This window comes from Sabethes cyaneus, chromosome 3, assembly GCF_943734655.1.
Source record: "Sabethes cyaneus chromosome 3, idSabCyanKW18_F2, whole genome shotgun sequence".
Lineage (NCBI taxonomy): Eukaryota > Metazoa > Arthropoda > Insecta > Diptera > Culicidae > Sabethes > Sabethes cyaneus.
Genome location: NC_071355.1, coordinates 40,318,857 through 40,339,242, shown reverse-complemented (window position 1 = coordinate 40,339,242; position 20,386 = coordinate 40,318,857). Strand labels below are relative to the sequence as shown.

Below are 20,386 nucleotides of genomic sequence, written 5' to 3'. Positions count from 1 at the left end.
TTTGCAATATATAAGAGACTTGTAGGCCATATAATTATCTACCTGTAAAAAAAAAATCATTAATTTCCAAGATGGGCTTTTTTGAAAAATCGAATTTTTGTCTTTAAAATGCTTTTTTTCTCAGTGTAGAAATAATTTTTATTCTTTTCAACACATTTTTATGAAAATTCAGAAAACTTTGTGAAAGTCACTCATAGATCATTTTTATGTAAGTGTTATCATTTTCGAAAATACTGAAATACCTTTTTTTCCGAAAAAAGTTTTTATTAGAAAAACTTTTTTCCCTTAAATATGCCCATTTTGCGATGTATGGAAGAGTTATAGGCCATATAATTATCTACCATTAAAAAAAATTCATCAATTTCTGAGGTGGCCTTTTTTGGCAAAACGAATTTTAGTTTTTAAAATGCTTTTTTCTCAGTGCAAAAATTAACTTTTATTTTTTTCAGTATTTTTCATGAAAATTCAGACATATTTTAGAGATTACAGACAAACGAGTGGGTTCAAATAATATCAATTACATCAACATTAATGACTATACAATATTTACCAGACCATTTTACATCCAAACCCAAAGAAAGACAACACTATTGGCTAAAAGTTACTAGACAAAGACGGTTTAAACTTTGTAAGTCACACACAAATTACACCATAGGTGACGATTAACTAATAAAAGACACATTCTAGAAGCCCTGAAGAAGATCTAAACGAAAGATCAAAACGTAGGCGTAAAACAAAACAAATCGTCCACTGCACATAAAGACTGAACAGCCAATCCTCCAACCTGTTACTATCACAGTCGAAGTAACTCCCATTACATTATTATCATACTTGGGTAGCTCTATCTGCACCGGAAGTACCATTTCCGGACATTGCGCTGCTAGCTTCATCTTAAATCTTTTTTGAATTAAAATTCCCCTCAAACTCTCACCTCAATTTTACATTCTGATTAAATTCATTCTGATCAGACATCCTATTCTAACAAACCAAGACTAAGAAGCCAGTCGTCGTATGTTGAAATCTCGAGTAGGTGAGTCATTAGGCTCGTAGTACTAGCTCCGCAATTGTCCTGTACTCTAACAGCTAACTGCGAAGTTTGTGGAATTAAGAACAGTAGGTCAAGGACCGAAGGCGAAATGTAGCACCAAAGCTTATAACATTCTTGTAAAGAACTCTGGCTGGTAAACGGCTGAATAATGCGTACCGTCGGTGCCTTGTGCACGTGTAGGCATAAAATAGACCCTACAGTGGTTCATAGCCTCTTATTCAGCAACTCCTATTCCTACCGCCTCGTGGTACCAGCCGGGATACGAGCAACTTTGGTGGAGATCGGGTAACCAACCCCGGTGGAAGCAAAGGTCGTATGCTGACAGGAAAGGAGGGCTCTTTCGAGCTTCGTTGGCCCTCCGGCGAAACAGGGGGTTGGTGTAGCAGGCTTTGCAAGCCGTCACCACGAAAAATATTAAAGCATGGAACGAAGAACAAATATATTCTTACTGGAACAATCGGAATAGACCCACGCGACGAAAAAGGACTATGGATTGGAAACTCGGGACGTGGAACTGCCGATCTCTCAACTTCCAAGGGAGCACTCGAGTGCTCTCCGACGTATTGAAGAGCCGCAAGTTCGACGTCGTAGCGCTGCAGGAGGTGTGCTGGAAGAGCTCAACGGTACGTACGTCCAGAGATGGACATACCATCTACCAGAGCTGCGGCAACACACACGAGCTGGGTACAGCTTTCATAGTGATGGGCGAGATGCGGAAACGGGTGATTGGGTGGTGGCCAATCAATCCTCGAATGTGCAGATTGAGAATCAAGGGCCGATTCTTCAACATAAGCATCATCAACGTGCACAGCCCTCACCTCAGAAGTACCGATGACGACAAGGATGAATTCTACGCGCAGTTGGAGAGTGAATACGACCGCTGCCCAAAACATGATATCAAGATCGTCATCGGGGATTTCAATGCTCAGGTCGGCCAGGAGGAGGAATACAAACCGGTGATTGGAAGGTTCAGTGCACACCAGCGAACCAATGCAATGGGCCTAAGACTTATCGACTTTGCCGCCTCCAAGAATATGGCCGTACGTAGTACCTTTTTCCAGCACAGAATCCACCATAAGTACACCTGGAGGTCACCAAATCAGACAGAATCACAGATCGACCACGTTTTGATCGACAGTCGGCACTTCTCAGACATTATCGACGTCAGATCCTATCGAAGCGCTAACGTTGACTCGGACCACTACCTAGTGATGGTTAAGATGCGCCCAAGACTCTCCGTTGTGAACAACATTCGGTACCGACGCCAGCCTCGGTTAGATCTCGCGCGGCTGAAGCAGCCAGACGTCGCCGCAAACTACGCGCATTCACTCGAAGCTGCACTGCCGGAAGAGGACGAGCTGGACGAAGCCCCTCTCGAGGACTGTTGGAACACTATCAAAACAGCCATCAGCAGTGTAGCGGAGAGCTCCATCGGGCATGTGGCCCGGAATCAGCGGAACGATTGGTTTGACGATGAATGTAGGAGGGTGATGGATGAGGAGAACGCTGCGCGGGCGGCCAAGATGCGCAGTGCCACACGTCAGAACGTGGAAAGACACAAACAGAAGAAGATGCAGCGAAACCAAATCTTTCGGGAGAAAAAGCGCAACCTGGAAGAGCAGGAATATGCGGAGTTGGAGCGGCTGCATCGTTCTCAGGAAACGCGGAAGTTCTACCAGAAACTGAACGGATCCCGCAAAGGCTTTGTGCCGCGAGCCGAAATGTGTCGGGATAAAACTGGCAGTATTCTGACGGACGATCGTGAGGTGACGGATAGGTGGAAGCAGCACTTCGACGAACACCTGAATGGCGCCCAGGCGGAAAACCATGGCGGCGGAGAAAGCGATTTCGACGGTGCAGCAAACGGGGAAGAGGTGCCAGCCCCAACGATAGGCGAAGTTAAGGAGGCCATCATGCAGCTAAAGAACAACAAGTCAGCTGGAAAAGATGGCATCGGAGCGGAGCTTATTAAAATGGGACCAGAAAAGCTGGCCGTTTGTCTACACCGACTAATTGTTAGAATTTGGGATACGGAACAGCTACCGGAGGAGTGGAAAGATGGGGTTATCTGCCCGATCTACAAAAAGGGCGACAAGTTGGACTGTGAGAACTATCGAGCGATCACCGTTCTCAATGCCGCTTATAAAGTGCTGTCCCAAATCATTTTCCGCCGTCTATCACCAATTGCGAATAGATTTGTGGGAACTTATCAAGCCGGCTTCGTCGAAGGTCGGTCTACAACGGATCAAATATTTACACTGCGGCAAATCCTCCAAAAGGGCCGTGAATACAGAGTTCCCACGCATCATTTATTCGTTGACTTCAAAGCCGCATATGATACCATCGACCGGAAAGAGCTATGGAAAATCATGGACGAGAACAGCTTCCCCAGGAAGCTCATCAAACTGATTAAATCTACGATGGATGGTACGCAGTGCTGTGTTCGGATTTCGGGTGGATTGTCAAGTTCATTCGAATCACACAGAGGGCTTCGTCAAGGTGATGGTCTTTCATGCCTGCTGTTCAACATAGCGCTACAAGGTGTTATGAACCGAGCGGATATCAACACGCGGGGCACGATATTCAACAAATCTAGTCAATTCGTCTGCTTTGCCGATGACATGGATATTATCGGCAGAACATCTGTGGCGGTGGCTGAACAGTACACCAGACTAAAGCGCGAAGCAGAAAAGATTGGGTTAAAGGTAAATACGTCTAAAACAAAGTACATGCTGGCCAGCGGAACCGAGGCCGAACGACACCGCTTGGGCAGTAATATATTGATCGACGGCGATGAGTTTGAGGTAGTCGATGAATTTGTCTACCTTGGCTCACTGGTAACGGCGGACAATGATACCAGCCGTGAGATTCGGAGGCGTATTATCAGCGGAAGTCGTGCTTACTATGGGCTCCACAAGCAATTGCGGTCGAGCAGACTAAGTCCCCGTACAAAGTGCACCCTGTACAAGACGCTTATTAGACCGGTTGTTCTCTACGGGCATGAAACATGGACAATGCTCGAGGAGGACCTGCGAGTGCTCGGAGTTTTCGAACGACGAGTGCTAAGAATGATCTTCGGCGGCGTACAGGAGAACGGAGTATGGAGGCGGAGGATGAACCATGAACTCGCACAGCTCTATGGCGAACCCAGTATCCAGAAGGTGGCTAAAGCTGGACGGATGCGATGGGCAGGGCATGTTGCAAGAATGCCGGACAACTACCCTGCAAAGATGGTGTTCGCCTCAAATCCGGTAGGAACAAGACGACCAGGAGCGCAGCGAGCAAGATGGTTAGACCAGGTGGAGCGAGATCTGGCGGAGAGTACTCGGTGTCCGAGGAATTGGAGAGCGGCAGCCCTCAACCGAGTTACATGGAGAAATTTTGTTCAACAGGCTTTGTCTTAGGACGGCAAGCCACCTAAGTAAGTAAGTAAGTAAAGAACTCTAGACTGTATCTTTTTCATTAGCAAGCGTTAATTGTAGATTACATTCAGACGTACAAAAGTTTTATAATAAGCTTTCACAAACCTGGTTTCTATTATAAGATACAGTGAAGTCAGGTCAAGGTTAGGTGAGCGTAGCTGAACAAAGCAACCCTGATTTCAATTAAAAGTACAATTGCGGAACAATTAGGTCAAATATAATAAACATAATAATATCACATTAAAACAATCAAGGAAACTAAAATTATAGTTGCTTAGGTATGACATTTTCTTTTAACTTTCTCATTAATTCGTCAATTCTACTAAGACTAGTATTAGAGATTCTGTGTAAAAATAAATAAAGCCTGGGAAAAACAGTATGACTATCGTGGGTAGGTAGGAAAAATCTAATAAACTTTGCCTTGTTTTCCCAGAAAACCAGGTCAGGCAATCATATAATATTCAACACGGCATAGCTGCGACGTGATGGGCCATAGTTGAACTGTCTAATAAAAAGACAATAAACAGCCACAGTAATATCAAACACTAACTTTCTAAAACATTCATAAAAATATCGATCGTAAATTCCTTTTCAATCAGCTATAAATTAAACTCTAATTTATTGATCTATAAACCATACTGATGATGCAAACTGGATCATAAACATTTGCTCGCTGAAATTGTTTTACTGTTTTTATCCGCAATTATGCATACCTTTTTATCGACCTTTAGCAGATACTACTTGTTTTGTGTACCCCCTTGCGCACGATTTGTATAGGTACAAGCAAAAGTTGAATGTCAGTAAACATTATCCCAGTTTTATGCGAAATTATTTGTGATTTGGGTCATGCTTGCTGAGGTTACGAAATCGCCCGCGGTTGCGATCCTTTTAGCGTTATCACTAGCGAAGCACTCTGCCATTTGAACGAGGTAGAAAATGACCTTGTAGTCCATAAAAATCACAACAATGTTTACGAAGCTAACGCGCATGTATTTGTGTAGGACGGCATGACAAATGTTATTCTGCAAAATTTCTGCAGGTGAGGCAAGTTTTCCTGGCTGTCGAATGACGACAATGTCTTGCGTGAGCTATTTTCATCTATGAATGACGGAAATTAAAACGATTAGTTGGTATTTTCTTCTTCGTCGCACGAAAAAACGTAGGAAATTTAACTGGCGGGACTTCTTTTATGATAAAAAAGCATTTAAATAAGTCTCAGCTCACTTTGATTGATCGCGTATGATAGACAACAAACTAAAATATTAGAGAATAACTAGTTTTGCATTATGTGTCATAAAAATGCTGATATTTTTAATAATTTGTGTTGGATAGGACGGGAATTGACAATTACGACGAAGCAGCAACATACCCTAGCTAGTTGCGTTCCGTCAGAAAATTCTCCCTCCAGACTTTGAAACTTCTCAAACCTGCCGATGGCCAGATGTTCGTCATATCGTTTCAGGATATTTCACATCGTGGTTTTAGGTTAATTCAACAGTTTAGGCACCTCACGAGCGGATAGTCCAGGATTTTCGCTTCGATCGAGCTTGTATATGACCTATTCTGGCAACAAATGCCTACTATAATTCCCCAAGTAACACATTTGACGCACTTATGGTTGCGGAAACTTATTTACGACTAAAATCATAATTCATAATCATAATTCGATTGCCACAACTGGTTTGTAACAACTGTGCTAATAGGGTCTATACACTCTTAACGTAATTCAATGAAATATTGTTAATTATAACAAAGCAAAGGCTACATTCCAATAGAATTTGGTCTTCGCAGGCTTCGCAGTCAGCTGTCAGTGTACAGGACAATTGTGGAGCTAGGCTACGATCCTATTGAGTCTAACAATAATGAACAAAAATTATAGCTCATAAAAATAAATAAATTGTAATTCATCATTTTTTTTGAGAATGTCAACTTGACCAGTCGAATAAAAATAATATCAAATAGGTTCCCACGTCCTTTCATTCATTCTTTGCAACAATTTCACTGACTACCAATTGACTGCTTTTCTTTTTCGATTGAAATTAAAAGTGACTGTTAACTGGCTGTCTCTAAAAACGCGTATGCGCCCTGTAACACAATCCACTTTCGATCATCCTGTTTCACTGACAAAGGAAATAAGCTTGCAATACTAGCTGGATCCGTAATATAATAGGTACAAGGTTTCATTAATTACTCTTTCCGTTCGCAATAAACAGTAATAATAGTACGTTAAACTAAATTGATCGTAAAGTAAGGTAATCAAGTAACGTCACGTGCAATCGACAATTACCTTGTTGAATTAAATTTCTCATTTCTTGCAAGTATTTGGCAGATAGTGTTTTAGAATTGCTTAAAAAGGCTTAGAAAATGAAGAAATATCTCCATAATTGCAAAAGGTAGACATTTGACATGATTTCAACGGACCGTGATAACCGGTACTGTGATTTCCCTATTTTAATACGTTCAATATAGTAAAAGTAGATTATTTAAATTATAATCACACATAATAGTTAACCATTTGAATTGACTTATAATTTCAGACAACCTACATTTGAAGCAATAAAGTATACAGTAGATCACAACGGATATGGAAAGTAAATTTGTTGACCTTTTCTCCAAACGATGAGTTTCTAAAACCAATTATGTAAAATAGCGATAAATTGTAGCTGAAATCATGAACCATGCTGTTGATTTATTGTACATATGTTAATATGAAAAGGCGATAACGGACAGACCGTTGGGCACTTGTTCTCAGCTAACTTCCCTGAGAACTTCACCAACACGCAGTTTGTTGTATCCGCATACCTTCTGCTGCTTCTAGAACTAGGTCCCCATTATTACTGATGCGACTCAAATTACCATATTTCCCCCGCCTCCCCCAGCCAAAGTTGATCCGTAATGAGGTGCGAACAGATCGTCGCTAGACGCAGATGGCTCTGGTCTCTGTGGGTCATCATTCCGAAGAGTGATCTTTTCCCCCTCTTCGGTTGGCGCATGTTCCAACAACTTGTTGATCTTCAACCTTTTATTTTTTGCTGTGATTCCATCCCGGAGGGTCGAAACAATGACTCACCGATTGGTCCGGCCGGGTGGTACACAGCAGCGTGCCCAGACCTTGGTAGAAGGTGGGACACCTAACTTTTACAAGTTAGAATTTCACTTGAATTTTTCTTAACTTTTCACTTTTTGCTTCATATTTTTAATTAGTTTCATTTCAGCCAATTTGGTTTCAAATTTTTATTATCACTCAATTTCATTTATACCGTATCGAACATTGTCATAGTTTGAAACTTATTACCTCCAATTAATGCTTGAATATTCTTCCTTTCAATTCATTGTAAAATCAAATTTTGATAAGGCTATAGTGTGCCGTCTTAGGGTCTGATAAACCGAAAAGAAACTGAATTGGAGTGTGCGACGAGCACAATTCTTCATCCCTGGGCAATTCAGTCAACAATCGTGAATTGAGAATTAGTTCGATCTCAGCCAACATGTTTCTAAGCGGCTCACAGGTTGGTGTGCGTGTGAGTTACAATGCTTTTTACGGATTGTACGAGGTGCTCCCATGCCCGTCCAAAGCAGGCTTCATTTACAGTTTTTGCTCAGTAGATGCTCATTTGACTGCAGCACCTCAATGAAATATAATTCGAAAAAGTAGGGTTAAAGGCAATTGTAGAGTTAGTTATTATTTACATTATTGTTGAAGAAAGTATAGTTCTATCTCTTGTATTTGCGGCGCTATGGGGCTGCTACACCGTTAGCAGTAAAAAGAGCGCTCATTTGGCTACCAACGGAGTAGCAATCGCATAGCGCCGTAAATACAAGAGATAAAACTATACTTTCTTCAACAATAATGGAGATAATAATTAGCTCTACAATTGCCCTTTACACTACTTTTTCGAATTCTGTTTAGTTGAGGCACTGGAGTCAAATGAGCATCTACTGAGCAAAAAAACCGAGAATGAAGCCTGGTCCAAAGTCCGATGACGCTGACGGGTAAAATGATCATTCGGTGTCGAGGGTGACGAAATACTCGATCAATTCTTCTTGGTACATCTACTATAGGGCATTCTTTAGCTTCCGACAGGCTTTAGCTCCAACAAAGCTTGTGCCGCGGGCGCTTATTTCTTTCATGGGGGACCCTTTTCTGGCGATGAATTTTCTAAAAGCGATAACGCACGAATCTGTCGTTATGTTGCAACCTCGAGGTCTATCGCTCGCACGCTAAGGCAGGAGATTAGAACAGCTTAATCTGAACCGAAACTGGGTTTCGGCAGCTCTTTGTGATAATAAAATACCACTGAACAGGTTCATGCTCGATCCCCCACACCTACACTACTAATGGCATTCCAACAGGCCTTGAGAAGGGTTTCGCCCAGCTTATCCTCTTCCGGTAGCGCAGCTTCGAGTGAGTCAACGGTAGCGTTTCAATAGGCAGTGTTGCCAGACTTTGCTTAGGAAAAATCCGTAGTTTTATCACGGACGAAATGGGTGATCACTTATTGTCATATTTGTTTTTTAGATTATATCCTTGATTATATTTTAACGGAATTAATAGTTTTTTGAGTTAAACCATCAATCAATTTCATCGACTTCTTACCCTTGCTGTCGTCTATTTTGTTGCTGTTTGGTACCCTAATTTTAGCATCGTGATTTAGTCGATTTTTAAATTTTTTTTTTGTCATCTTTCGATTCGTTTCGATTCGATTCGATTCGATCTTTCGATTACCTTTTCTCGTCGTCCTGTTTGATGCCAAGAAAACCAAAATTGCCACTAAAGACGATCTTTAACGACAAGGTCGTCAGAGTACATTTACGGCAGTCAGTATGGCACCGAATATAACCCTTCCCTTCCCTTCCCTTCTTCAGTGTACCAACATACTCCCATAGACTTGGGAAACCATCACAAAAAAATAAAATCAGTTCAACTAACCTGCCGTACTAAAACCTAGCGGTAATAAGACCTTGCAACTCAAATCACCAAACATTGTATTCTACAGGTTCTATTACTTTTTGGGGCATAAATTACACTAAATATTGAGATTTCTGCCCATTTAAAATTCATCAATATATTTTCACTTTTTCGCTGTCGATTTTTCATTAATTTTTTCCGGTCGTTTCATTCGTTACATCATTCGCGAAACTTAACTTGAGGCACAGAAAACTTAATTACCACCCGAACAGTTATTTAGTAAGATATTATAATGATTTTGCCCAAACTGTTCACTTGAATTGATAAGAAAAACTTCACTTCGTTTCGATTGCAATTCCGAATCCCGGATTCGGAATCCGCAACAGTCGTTGTTGTACGTTGCTAAGGGAACGGACGTTTATATGGAGTGATTTTGTTTTACATATTTTTCGCGTTTTGACGCTTTCTAAATGTCTTTTTATCGAGTTTTTTGTCGCTGATTTAACGTGTTTTCGTCATCTTCAACTTGTTTTCATGTTATTTCCGTCATCCCTTCGTCCGTCGTTTTTTGGCATTTTTCGTTGAATATTTCGACGGCTTTTCACATTTAAGTCGTTATTTTTGCTACTGTTTTGGCATCATTTCTTTGTTTTTCAATCGTCATCTTTTCGTCGTCTTTGTCATCGTTTCGCCGTTTTTTATATGTCCTTTTGTCTATTTTTGCAATTTCCGCGTTGTCCTATTTGTTGCCAAAAAAATAAAAAGTTATAACTTTACTGTCTTTTCGTAGTTCTTTCGTTTATATTTACCATAATTTCATTATCATTTTTGCGTATTTTGTCGCTTTTTTGAAGCTTGTTTATTATCATGTGGGTTTTGTCCCTATTTCCATCTTTTTATCGTCTCTTGATCACCTTTTCTACATCTATTTATAGTTATTTCTTCGTATTGTATTGTCTTTGTTGCCATTTTTGTAGCTATATTTTTTGTGGTTATGTTTTCGCCGCCTCTTCGTCCTCTTTTCAGCATCTTATTGCCGTCTTTTCTATACCTTTTCGCCGCCTTTTTGTCATTTTTGTTGTCTCTTTTCATCTTCGCCATCTTTTTGTAATTCTATGTCGTATTTTTGTTCTTGCTTTTTCCGTTTTTATCAACTTTTTTGTTGATGTTTTCGTATCGTTTTATCGTCATTTAGTCATATTTTCATCGCCTTTTGTCATCTTTTCATCGCCTTTTCGTCGTTTCGCCATTTTTGTTGTTTTTTCGTCACTTTTTTGTTAATTTTTTGTCATTCCGTTTGTTGGCAAGACAACAAAAATGTTACCTTTTCGCTATCATTTTATCCTCGTTTCTAACATGTTTCCTCGCCTCGTCGACTTTTAGTCGCTATTTTGGCGTCTTTGCATCGCATTTTCATGTTGTTTCCGTCGTAATTATGTCGTTTTTTGTTTCGTTTCAGTCTCTGCGCTTTTATGTGCATGTGTTCAAATTGATTTCGATTGGGGAATATTGAACTTTGTTGATTTCGTTTCAACTTACTATTTGCGCTTTATTCGGTCAACATCAGATATTTACTTTATTCAAGAATAAACGTACCAAACCATTTCATTTGTCGTAGGTCGAACCAGACCATTCAACTCTATGCCATACACAATCATTTTATTCACCAATGGTCGTACCGAACCATTTCATCCATCGATGGTCGTGCCGAACTATAAAATTCATTGAGCAATGATCAAACCGAATCATATTAGTTATCAATGGTCGTACCGAACCGTATAATTTATGCAAGCTGACCCGACAAACTTCGTATTGCCACAAATTAAATTGTGGTACACAAGCTTGGCATGCACTTTTTTGCTCTTTTGATTACTGCACCTGAACCAAGCAGAATTTGAAAAAGTGATGTATGGGGCATTTGTAGAATTTGTTATTATCTGCAATATTGCTGAAGAAAGTAATGATTTATCTTTTGTATTTACAACGCTATAAGGCTGCTGGTATGGGGTGTTGGTAGCAAAAAGAGCGCTCTTTTTTCGACCAACGGCATAACAGCCCTATAGCGCCGTAAATACAAAAGATAAGCCATGAATTTCTTCAGCAATATTGCAGACAATTACTTGTTCTACAAATGCTCCATACACCACTTTTTCAAATTTTGCTTAGCTGAGGTGCAGTAATAAAAAGAGCAAAATCGAATCGAAAAGTGTATGCCAAGCCTGGTGGTACATAAATCATGAATCTTGGATGATCTTTGTCACAATTTCGAGTCTTGCAAGTTTCTGAGAAGTTCAACCTTAGATGATTCATTTCGGCAGTTACGTAACTATGAAAGTATGGGTAGTTTAATATACAAATTTGAATTTTTTTTCTCACAGTAAAGTAGAAAACAACTCCCCCTATTGCTTTAAGGTACTATTACACTTGCATACAAATATGACTAGTTTGCCATATAAATTTGTCATATAGGTGTAATAGCCAAATAAATATGGCATAATTAATATGGCGACATACATATGGCGGCGCACAGTGGGACGGCGTCAAAAATAGGCGGACATCAGCTTTTGCGGAGAAACTATTAAGTTTTTCGCAGTAGTGTCTTCGCAAAAGTTTCTTGGTTTTTAATTTATTTTTTTGTTAGATAAAAAAAATTTACATTAAGGGGGTGAATCAATAAATAGAAAAATAACTTTTTTATTTTAGGTCCAAAATAAACAGTGCCTAAGGAAAAGTGGTAGAGGACATTATTTCAAGAGTATTTGGTGAAGGAAGGAAGTTTCTATCCCTTAAGGGAAAAAAGATATTGAGCTACACAATAACAAACCCCCTTAAAATCAGTTTTCCTAATTTTACTTGCTTATTTCCGTTTCTACATCGTTTTGATGTTCAGTAAAACTTAAGATATAGTAAAAATACATCTTTTTGCTGAAGAGAGCGAGGCTCTAACCTTATGGGATTTTAAGCTGTTACAGTTTTTAGACAAATTTCTAGTCAATTTTAAGGTGATTTATTTCAAAAAGGCGCAAGTATGCGCAGCCAATCTCAGCGACTTTATGTGTTGCAATGTAGTGGCTTTCATTTTATGTATATGTCACGGTGGATCACGGTGGAACATTCGAGCAAACTGCAACTAAAAATATCACGTTTAACGCCTGAAAAATTGCATAAAATAACATAATCGACCAATACAAATGGAATAAACCCATTTAAAATAAAAAGAAATTTAATAATAAATGATTTAAAAATTCAATGATGTTATATTTCTAAATAACTGTTCATTTCTTCATCGTTAGCTTCGGAGGAGTCAAGAGTACCGTTTCCCGTAAAATCTGGTTCATTATACGGATGGTACAAAATGCCAGCTAGTATGCACCGAATTCTTATCCATGGTGCAGATATTATCTAAGCATCAGTGCTCCCTATCGGTGCCTTGTCAGAAGAACCGCAAGAATGCCGGTATAAGGACGTCAAAATGTTGCGGGAATATCGAGCGCGAAAATATTCAAGGTGCATATTAGTCATCATATATGTTGTGTTTTGTTCCTAATTGCATACGCTTATGTTCACAGAGTATCTACAAATCAAGATATATTTAACCGTTTAATGCTATCATCTGATCCGATAATTTCATCAGTGGGTAAGAACACCCCAAGAAAATGCCATTCAGTGAAGCAGCACTGAAGTTATTACGTGAACCAGATTTTACGGGAAACGGTACTCTTGACTCCTCCGAAGCTAACGATGAAGAAATGAACAGTTATTTAGAAATATAACATCATTGAACTTTTAAATCATTTATTATTAAATTTCTTTTTATTTTAAATGGGTTTATACCATTTGTATTGGCCGATTATGTTATTTTATGTCATTTTTCAGGCGTTAAACGTGATATTTTTAGTCGCAGTTTGCTCGAATGTTCCACCGTGATCCACCGTGACATATACATAAAATGAAAGCCACTACATTGCAACACATAAAGTCGCTGAGATTGGCTGCGCATACTTGCGCCTTTTTGAAATAAATCACCTTAAAATTGACTAGAAAATTGTCTAAAAACTGTAACAGCTTAAAATCCCATAAGGTTAGAGCCTCTCTCTCTTCAGCAAAAAGATGTATTTTTACTATATCTTAAATTTTACTGAACATCAAAACGATGTAGAAACGGAAATAAGCAAGTAAAATTAGGAAAATTGATATTAAGGGTGTTTGTTATTGTGTAGCTTAATATCTTTTTTCCCTTAAGGGATAGAAACTTCCTTCCTTCACCAAATACTCTTGAAATAATGTCTTCTGCCACTTTTCCTTAGGCACTGTTTATTTTGGACCTAAAATAAAAAAGTTAATTTTTCTATTTATTGATTCACCCCCTTAATGTAAATTTTTTTTATCTAACAAAAAAATAAATTAAAAACCAAGAAACTTTTGCGAAGACACTAATGCGAAAAACTTAATAGTTTCTCCGCAAAAGCTGATGTCCGCCTATTTTTGAAGCCGTCCCACTGTGCGGCGGCCCGTCTTGCAGTCTTATGTCATATATATGTCGCGGCGTAACAGCCATATTTATATGGCAATGAACAAATGACACCATATATATGATCAAGATTTGTCATACTATTCGGCGCCAGATATATGTCACAGTGTAATATCAAAATAGAGCCCTAGTCATATACATTTGAATATATGGTGCCAGGCAGCCATATAAAAATTGCTGGTTTTTATATGCTACCCGTTTGTCATATTCAACGCGCGTATTTTTCATGTTTATCTTCATAGCGACTCGTTTTATTGAAGATATTTGTTAAAATATCTCGCAAATTCTTGTAATTCTGTTCTATGAACATAAAGCCTGCAACGAAATTTTTATGTGGCTTGTTTGTTGTTGTTTAATTTGTAGCGAACCGATTACAAAAATGAGTGCAAAATTTTGTGACCAGTTATAACATAGTGTTTTCAAATAAATGTTGCTCTTGAAGGATACGTTCTACTTTCTTTGTGTAACTTTAGTAATTTTTCTAGGATCTGAACATCGGGTTGCAACAATTTGCTTTTGAGTGTGTAAAAAGAGCAGTCAGATTTCATTTCAAAATTTTATCATGATTTTGAAAACTTTGCTTTTTCAGTGATTTTGACGTGACGTCATTTTGATTATATAAGTAATTTTCAAGATACGATTTTTTGAAAAAAAAAAATCTCATTCTTTTGAAGTCTCTTGACCAAAAAACTATGATGAATGAAAAATCGTGACAAAAATGGTTTATTTTGCAGCATATTGAGTTGGAAACGCTCCAAATGACATAAAAAGTATAAAAGCCAATATTCCAAATAAAAATATCTTGAGAATTAAGCCTTCAAGAAACTTCGTGCGAAGAGAAATGGAAAAGGGTCGAAATGAAATTTCTCATACCAAAGGCTTTAAAACACATGCAATGCGAAGAAATGATTCGTCTCAATTAAGGTCGATCTTGGACCACTCATCATCAATTTTCCAGGCGTTTCTGCAGCCGCAAATTGCTTTCGAGTTCAGCCTTTTCGCATGTTGGAAACCAGATGTACGATTATAGCGTTTTTTTGGACAAAAAGTGAATCACACCTCAAATATATATGTCCCGGTGTAATAGGTTTGCCATATATGTCAACAAAATTCATACTGGTCATTGTTTCATATGTCTTTGTTGGTCATACTGGTGTAATGGCCATATTTTAACTTGCCATATATATGAAAACATATAAACTGACAAGGCTGCCTGTCATAGAAATTGGCCAAATTTATATGGCATAGTGTAATAGCTCTTGCTATACCTTGCGTGTCATATTGATATATGAGCCATATTTCATATGGCACAATCGACCATATTTATATGCTAGTGTAATAGTACCTTTAGCCATAAAGCAGATAATAAAGCGAATAGCAATATTCGCCGTGGTTGTATAACATTTCGCCGAATGCCATTTCGCCAAAAACCTTAGGCGGAATGTACCATTTCACGGAAAACGATTTCGTGGAAAGTACCATATCGCAGGTGTGATCATCTTCTTACCCGCTGTCGCTCGTTCGGACCCAGCTGATGGAAAGTAATAGAAGTCAGTAGACCTAGGAAAAAAAAACCTAGACAGTGGCGATTTCTGCGGTGAGTTGCCCCCACCCCCAGTGGCCGGCGCTTCCGACGGCGGCCGTCTCGCCCTGAATGATCTAGTGTTACTACATAGTTTTTGTGGTCTTGTTATTGACTAATGTTTTATGGAAGAGTCTCGAATTTCTCGAATTCGATTAGTTTTTGAGTAACGCAAAAATTTCTGTTTCATTTGTATGAGAGTCCTTATCTCCCTACCACAGGGGTGAGAGGTCTCTAACCATCATAAAATAAATTTAAGACTCCAAAGTCCCTCACATGCCAAATTTGGTTCCATTTGTTTGATTAGTTCTCAAATTATGAGGAAATTTGTATTTCCTTTGTATGGGAGCCCACCCTCTTAGAAGGGGGAGGGGTCATAATTCCTTTTCTAAAGAGGGAAGGGGTCTCAATTCACCATAGAAAAAATCTTGCCTCCTAACACACCCACATGCCAAATTTGGTTCCATTTGTTTGATTAGTTCTCTAGTTATGCAGAATTGTGTTTCATTTCTATGGGAGCCCCCGCCCCCTCTTAGGTGATGAAGGTGTCTCTAACTATCATAAGAACCTTCCTTGGCCCCAAAACTCCTGTATGCAAATTTTCACGCCGATCGGTTCAGTAGTTTCCAGTAGGTTCCAGTTTCTATAAGGAACATACCGACAGACAGACATTTTTATAGGTATAGATTGGTTGTACCGAACCATATTCTTCATTGAACAATGATCGAACCGAATCATTTTACTTATGAATGGTCGTACTGAACCATTTAATTCATCTATGGTCGTACCAAACCGTATACTTCACCAACAATGATTGTACTGAATCGTTTCAGCTTATGACCATAAAGAAATATTTTGGCTACCGTTGGCTACGGTGGGCAAATGAGTCAAACGGCACAATTTCTTTTAATTTACCAATGGTTGCACTGGACCGTTCCATCTATGTTCGGAGTTCCGATCATCTGCATTTGGGCCATTTGTTAGTTATTTCATGGCAAATTTATGAAATATAGCATGATATAGATCATGAGGTTTACACAAAATTCAGCCTTTTTCGAACCTGTTAGGTCCCTCGGCGAACGAGGGGTCCACTATTTCGAGGTATCAAAAATGTAATTCTTATTTTTTAACCATTTTCAACCAATTAAGCGCAAAAGTTCCAATATTTGAAGAGCTCGTGTCAGGAGTGGCCCCGTTTCAGCGAGAATTACTCAATAACATAAGCAAAAAATACTTATATTCAGAGACTAATGTCGTCCGCGTCCCAAATATAATGCAATAAAGAAGACCTACTTTGACAACGTCTTAAGATTGATTACTTCTGTTAAAACAGGAGCTATCCTGTCACGATCGTCATTCCCGAGCAGGAGCGAAGAGCAAAATAATATCAAAATGTGTTATTGGAAATCGAATAACTCATATCAAAATTTGATCTTGTTTTGGCTGACATAGTTGGTAAAACAATAAAAAATAATATCACATTTTGCTCCTTTAAGGCCAAAAAAATAACTACTTGTGTTATTTGAATAACAGAGCAATAACATGACTGTATTCGGAGTTTAGAATAACATATTTTAGTATTATTAAGCTATTGAATAACAAATGCAGTAGTATATGAGATATTCAAAAATTATTTTATAAAATATTTATAATCTAAAATCCCTTTAATCAATAAAAAAAATTTATGAAATACATCGAATGTCATTTTAAGATCACAATAAGATATGATAACAAAATCAGGTATTAAACTCATCTTACAAACAATGTATTCAATAACAAAATGTGTTATCAATGTATCTCCATATTTATTACATAACAAAATATAGTATTATACCTTAGTTTGATATAGTTTTGATATTATTTTGCTCTTCGCTCCTGCTCGGGTTTGTACGAAGTCTGTTTGACGGCCACAAAGAATCGCCAACAACAAGTCTTACTTGTTAACCAACTGCAGACGACTGACTGTGATCATCAGTTAGGTCGTTGATCGCAGTCGGAATCTATACGATACCGAAGATTACCGATACGGTGACGCACCGAACTGAAAACTAGTAATTTTATGTGACATCTAGGATACCCCTTTGTGAGTTGTGGTGGTCACAATAATCGCCGTTGTTGCTAACGAAAACTAAACTAAAAATTCATATATTTTGAACCCCGGAACCGATTTGAACGATTCTAATGCCAATTGTAATAAGTTTCAAAGAAATAATGTAGAACTGAAGCTCAAAGCAATGCATAATCGCAAAAATATAATAAGGTGTAAACCCCCAATGAAGGAAACCCCCAACTGTTACATTTTATCTGGAAAGCTGAGAATTTTTTACAAAAAAAAACAAAACACCAAAGAATCGGAAATATACAATTTTTGGTTTTGGAGATATATAATATTTTAAAGAAATAGAAGTGCAATAATGCAATGGAGACGCATAGTAGTTTGTCTTTAACTATAATGAAACAGATGTTTTTAGCAAGGAAAAATTATTATTGATAAAATTAAAATTACAAATTACAAAAAATTAGAAATATCAATTTGTTTACCTGATATCCGCTGCAAGGGTTTAAAAAAGCGGTCATCAAGCACATATTTTAGATTAAAAGAACTTGAACTTTGAACAGAACCATAGAGCACCATCCACTAATCATAGTTTATGACATTAAACTTTTAACAGAAGCTGGGCAAGTTTCGCAATGCGCCTCATCCTAGGTACGCCCGTGGCTAGTACATCATATTTACAAGCTTGCATGCCTCAGTCTCCCCCAGCGACACGATGCAGATCGTCTTCACGTGTAGTCGTTCGGGAAGTCGGAAAAGAATCGCACGGGAAAAGATGCTATTTGTAATTCTAATTTTGCGCCCTCCACTGCACTGACATACTGACTGCCACCCGGTTTATCGATGCGGACGACTCTCGAACCGACCGTAGAGAAAAGATAGCAGTTAACCTTGTCCCTACCGGGCGGTAGCGGCGGCGACGACAGGAAAAGGTCTCCGGTGTAGGTTTCTATGATATGCATATTTACGTCAACCCCACAAGCAGTCTCCGCCCGGGCAAATCGAGTTGGACCTGTAAATGGAGGAAAATTATGCTCCAGTCGAACAAAAAGAGCTGTATATCCTGCTTCATTGAACGCGCGAGCGATTTGCACTCGGCGAAGATTTATAAACGGTCAAGTTGGACGCCAAGAAGACCACAAGACCTACCCTTTTCCCTTGCTGCAGGAGAAAGGGCCGCAATGTTGTTGCACACTCGAACAAATGGAAAAAGAAAAAAAACAGATAAGGTTTAGATTCACTGAGCAAATAGCACACCTCGAGTCATTAATCTTCATTTGTGCCACCCATTTTGCATTCTTCGTCGCGGGGGAGAGCCATCCGAGCCGAGCCGAGCATGCTTAATTGATATCTCCCACCAGTAACAGGGCCTGCCCAGGTAACGGTGTCCAGCGGCTGATCCAGCCAGCTCCGTTGACTCCCAAGCCAAGCGGTTCTGCACAACCGGGGCTAATCGTAATCCCATGCGCGGGTGATATCACGTAGAACGGCAAAGTTAATTCGTTGCAACATGTTCATTTCATGTGCACAACGTCAATTCAAAACCTGTTGGGAAATATAAAAATAAATTGACACTTTACATCATATTGTACTTATCTAAATGTTTATTCTTTCAGACGAACCATTCGAGAGGGAGAGGCAAAACAACCGAAGATAAACTAAACTGTAATATTAACATCAATGTTTTTTCTTCCATTCCCATTCCAGGTTGGCCTGGCCCCGACCAAGTACCACTACTATCCCCACAACCAGCACATCTACTTCCTGCCGGAGTGTGCGATACAGCAGGTGAGTGTTAACTGGCAAACAAAACAACTACACAAAAAAAACTAGTGCCACTTTCCAAATTATGCCAACGGTGCGCGGTGAGCGCACGGTCGATAATGATAGTATCCGTAAAACCCTGCTACCACTAGTAATAGTAATTAGGCGGACCGCCTAAATCTGCGCAAACGCAAACGCCCGCCCGCCCGCCTGCGCTCCGGTGGTAGACATTTAGCTTGGTAGCGCATGGTACTTTTCATTTCAACCGCATTTAGCCATACCTACTACTAAGGCTAAGGCTAAGTAACCTTTCAACGTAAGACGGCAAAACGGAAGGCACCCGTTTCAAAGCTATCATTATAAAGACGGCATGACTAGGTAGCAGAGGCATGTAGCGTATAATTAGAGACTTCATTGAAATCTTTTGGGGCGTTTTTTCGGATGACGGCTGCCGCTGCGGCTGCTGACTGTCATTTTAGCAGCAAACAAATCCGCGAACAAGCACTAATTTCGCCAGCAGCGAGGAAATAAAAAAGATCATCGCCTGGTTCAGCTGAACAGTATGTACTTTCTGCGCAAAAAAAAACAACAAGTCTATATTTTTCGTGCGTTCGCCTCAAATTGCTACGTACGATGTAGGTTAGTAGCAATAGTTAATTCAGCAACTAGCAGGAAACTTTTCGCACTAAATAATATTCAATTAGGGAGTCTTTTAATAGCCGTTTTAACGCCAAACGAACGAATTCATCAGCCATTTAGATCGTTGGATTGTGATTCGTTCCTATAATCAAGTTTTTTTTTTGTTTTTTCGGGCTTACGAGGACGTTCCAACGCGTTAGAAAGTAGGGATTGAGGGCCAACTTGGCGAACCAAGTCTCATTTGACCTACTTAAAGACTGTACTCGACAAAAGTGAAACACATAAAAATAATCGCCAAAAATTTATTTCAAGCCGGATGTTATTCAAACTTTCAGGGAATAAATTATAACATTATGGTCAGGTTCCCACTTCATTGTCTAATGTTTGATCTCCTCTCCATAACCAAATGCTCGCATCTTATCATTGGCACAGGTT

General features: G+C 39.2%; 1 protein-coding gene across 1 annotated transcript in view; it reads left to right on the top strand.

The window, feature by feature from the left end:
- Positions 1-20,386, top strand: part of LOC128741359 (uncharacterized) — a 74,462-nt gene that overhangs the window by 7,387 nt on the left and 46,689 nt on the right. Inside the window, exon 2 of the mRNA XM_053837136.1 lies at positions 19,256-19,336. Coding sequence (XP_053693111.1) covers positions 19,256-19,336 — 81 coding nt within the window. The remainder of the gene's footprint in view (positions 1-19,255; positions 19,337-20,386) is intronic.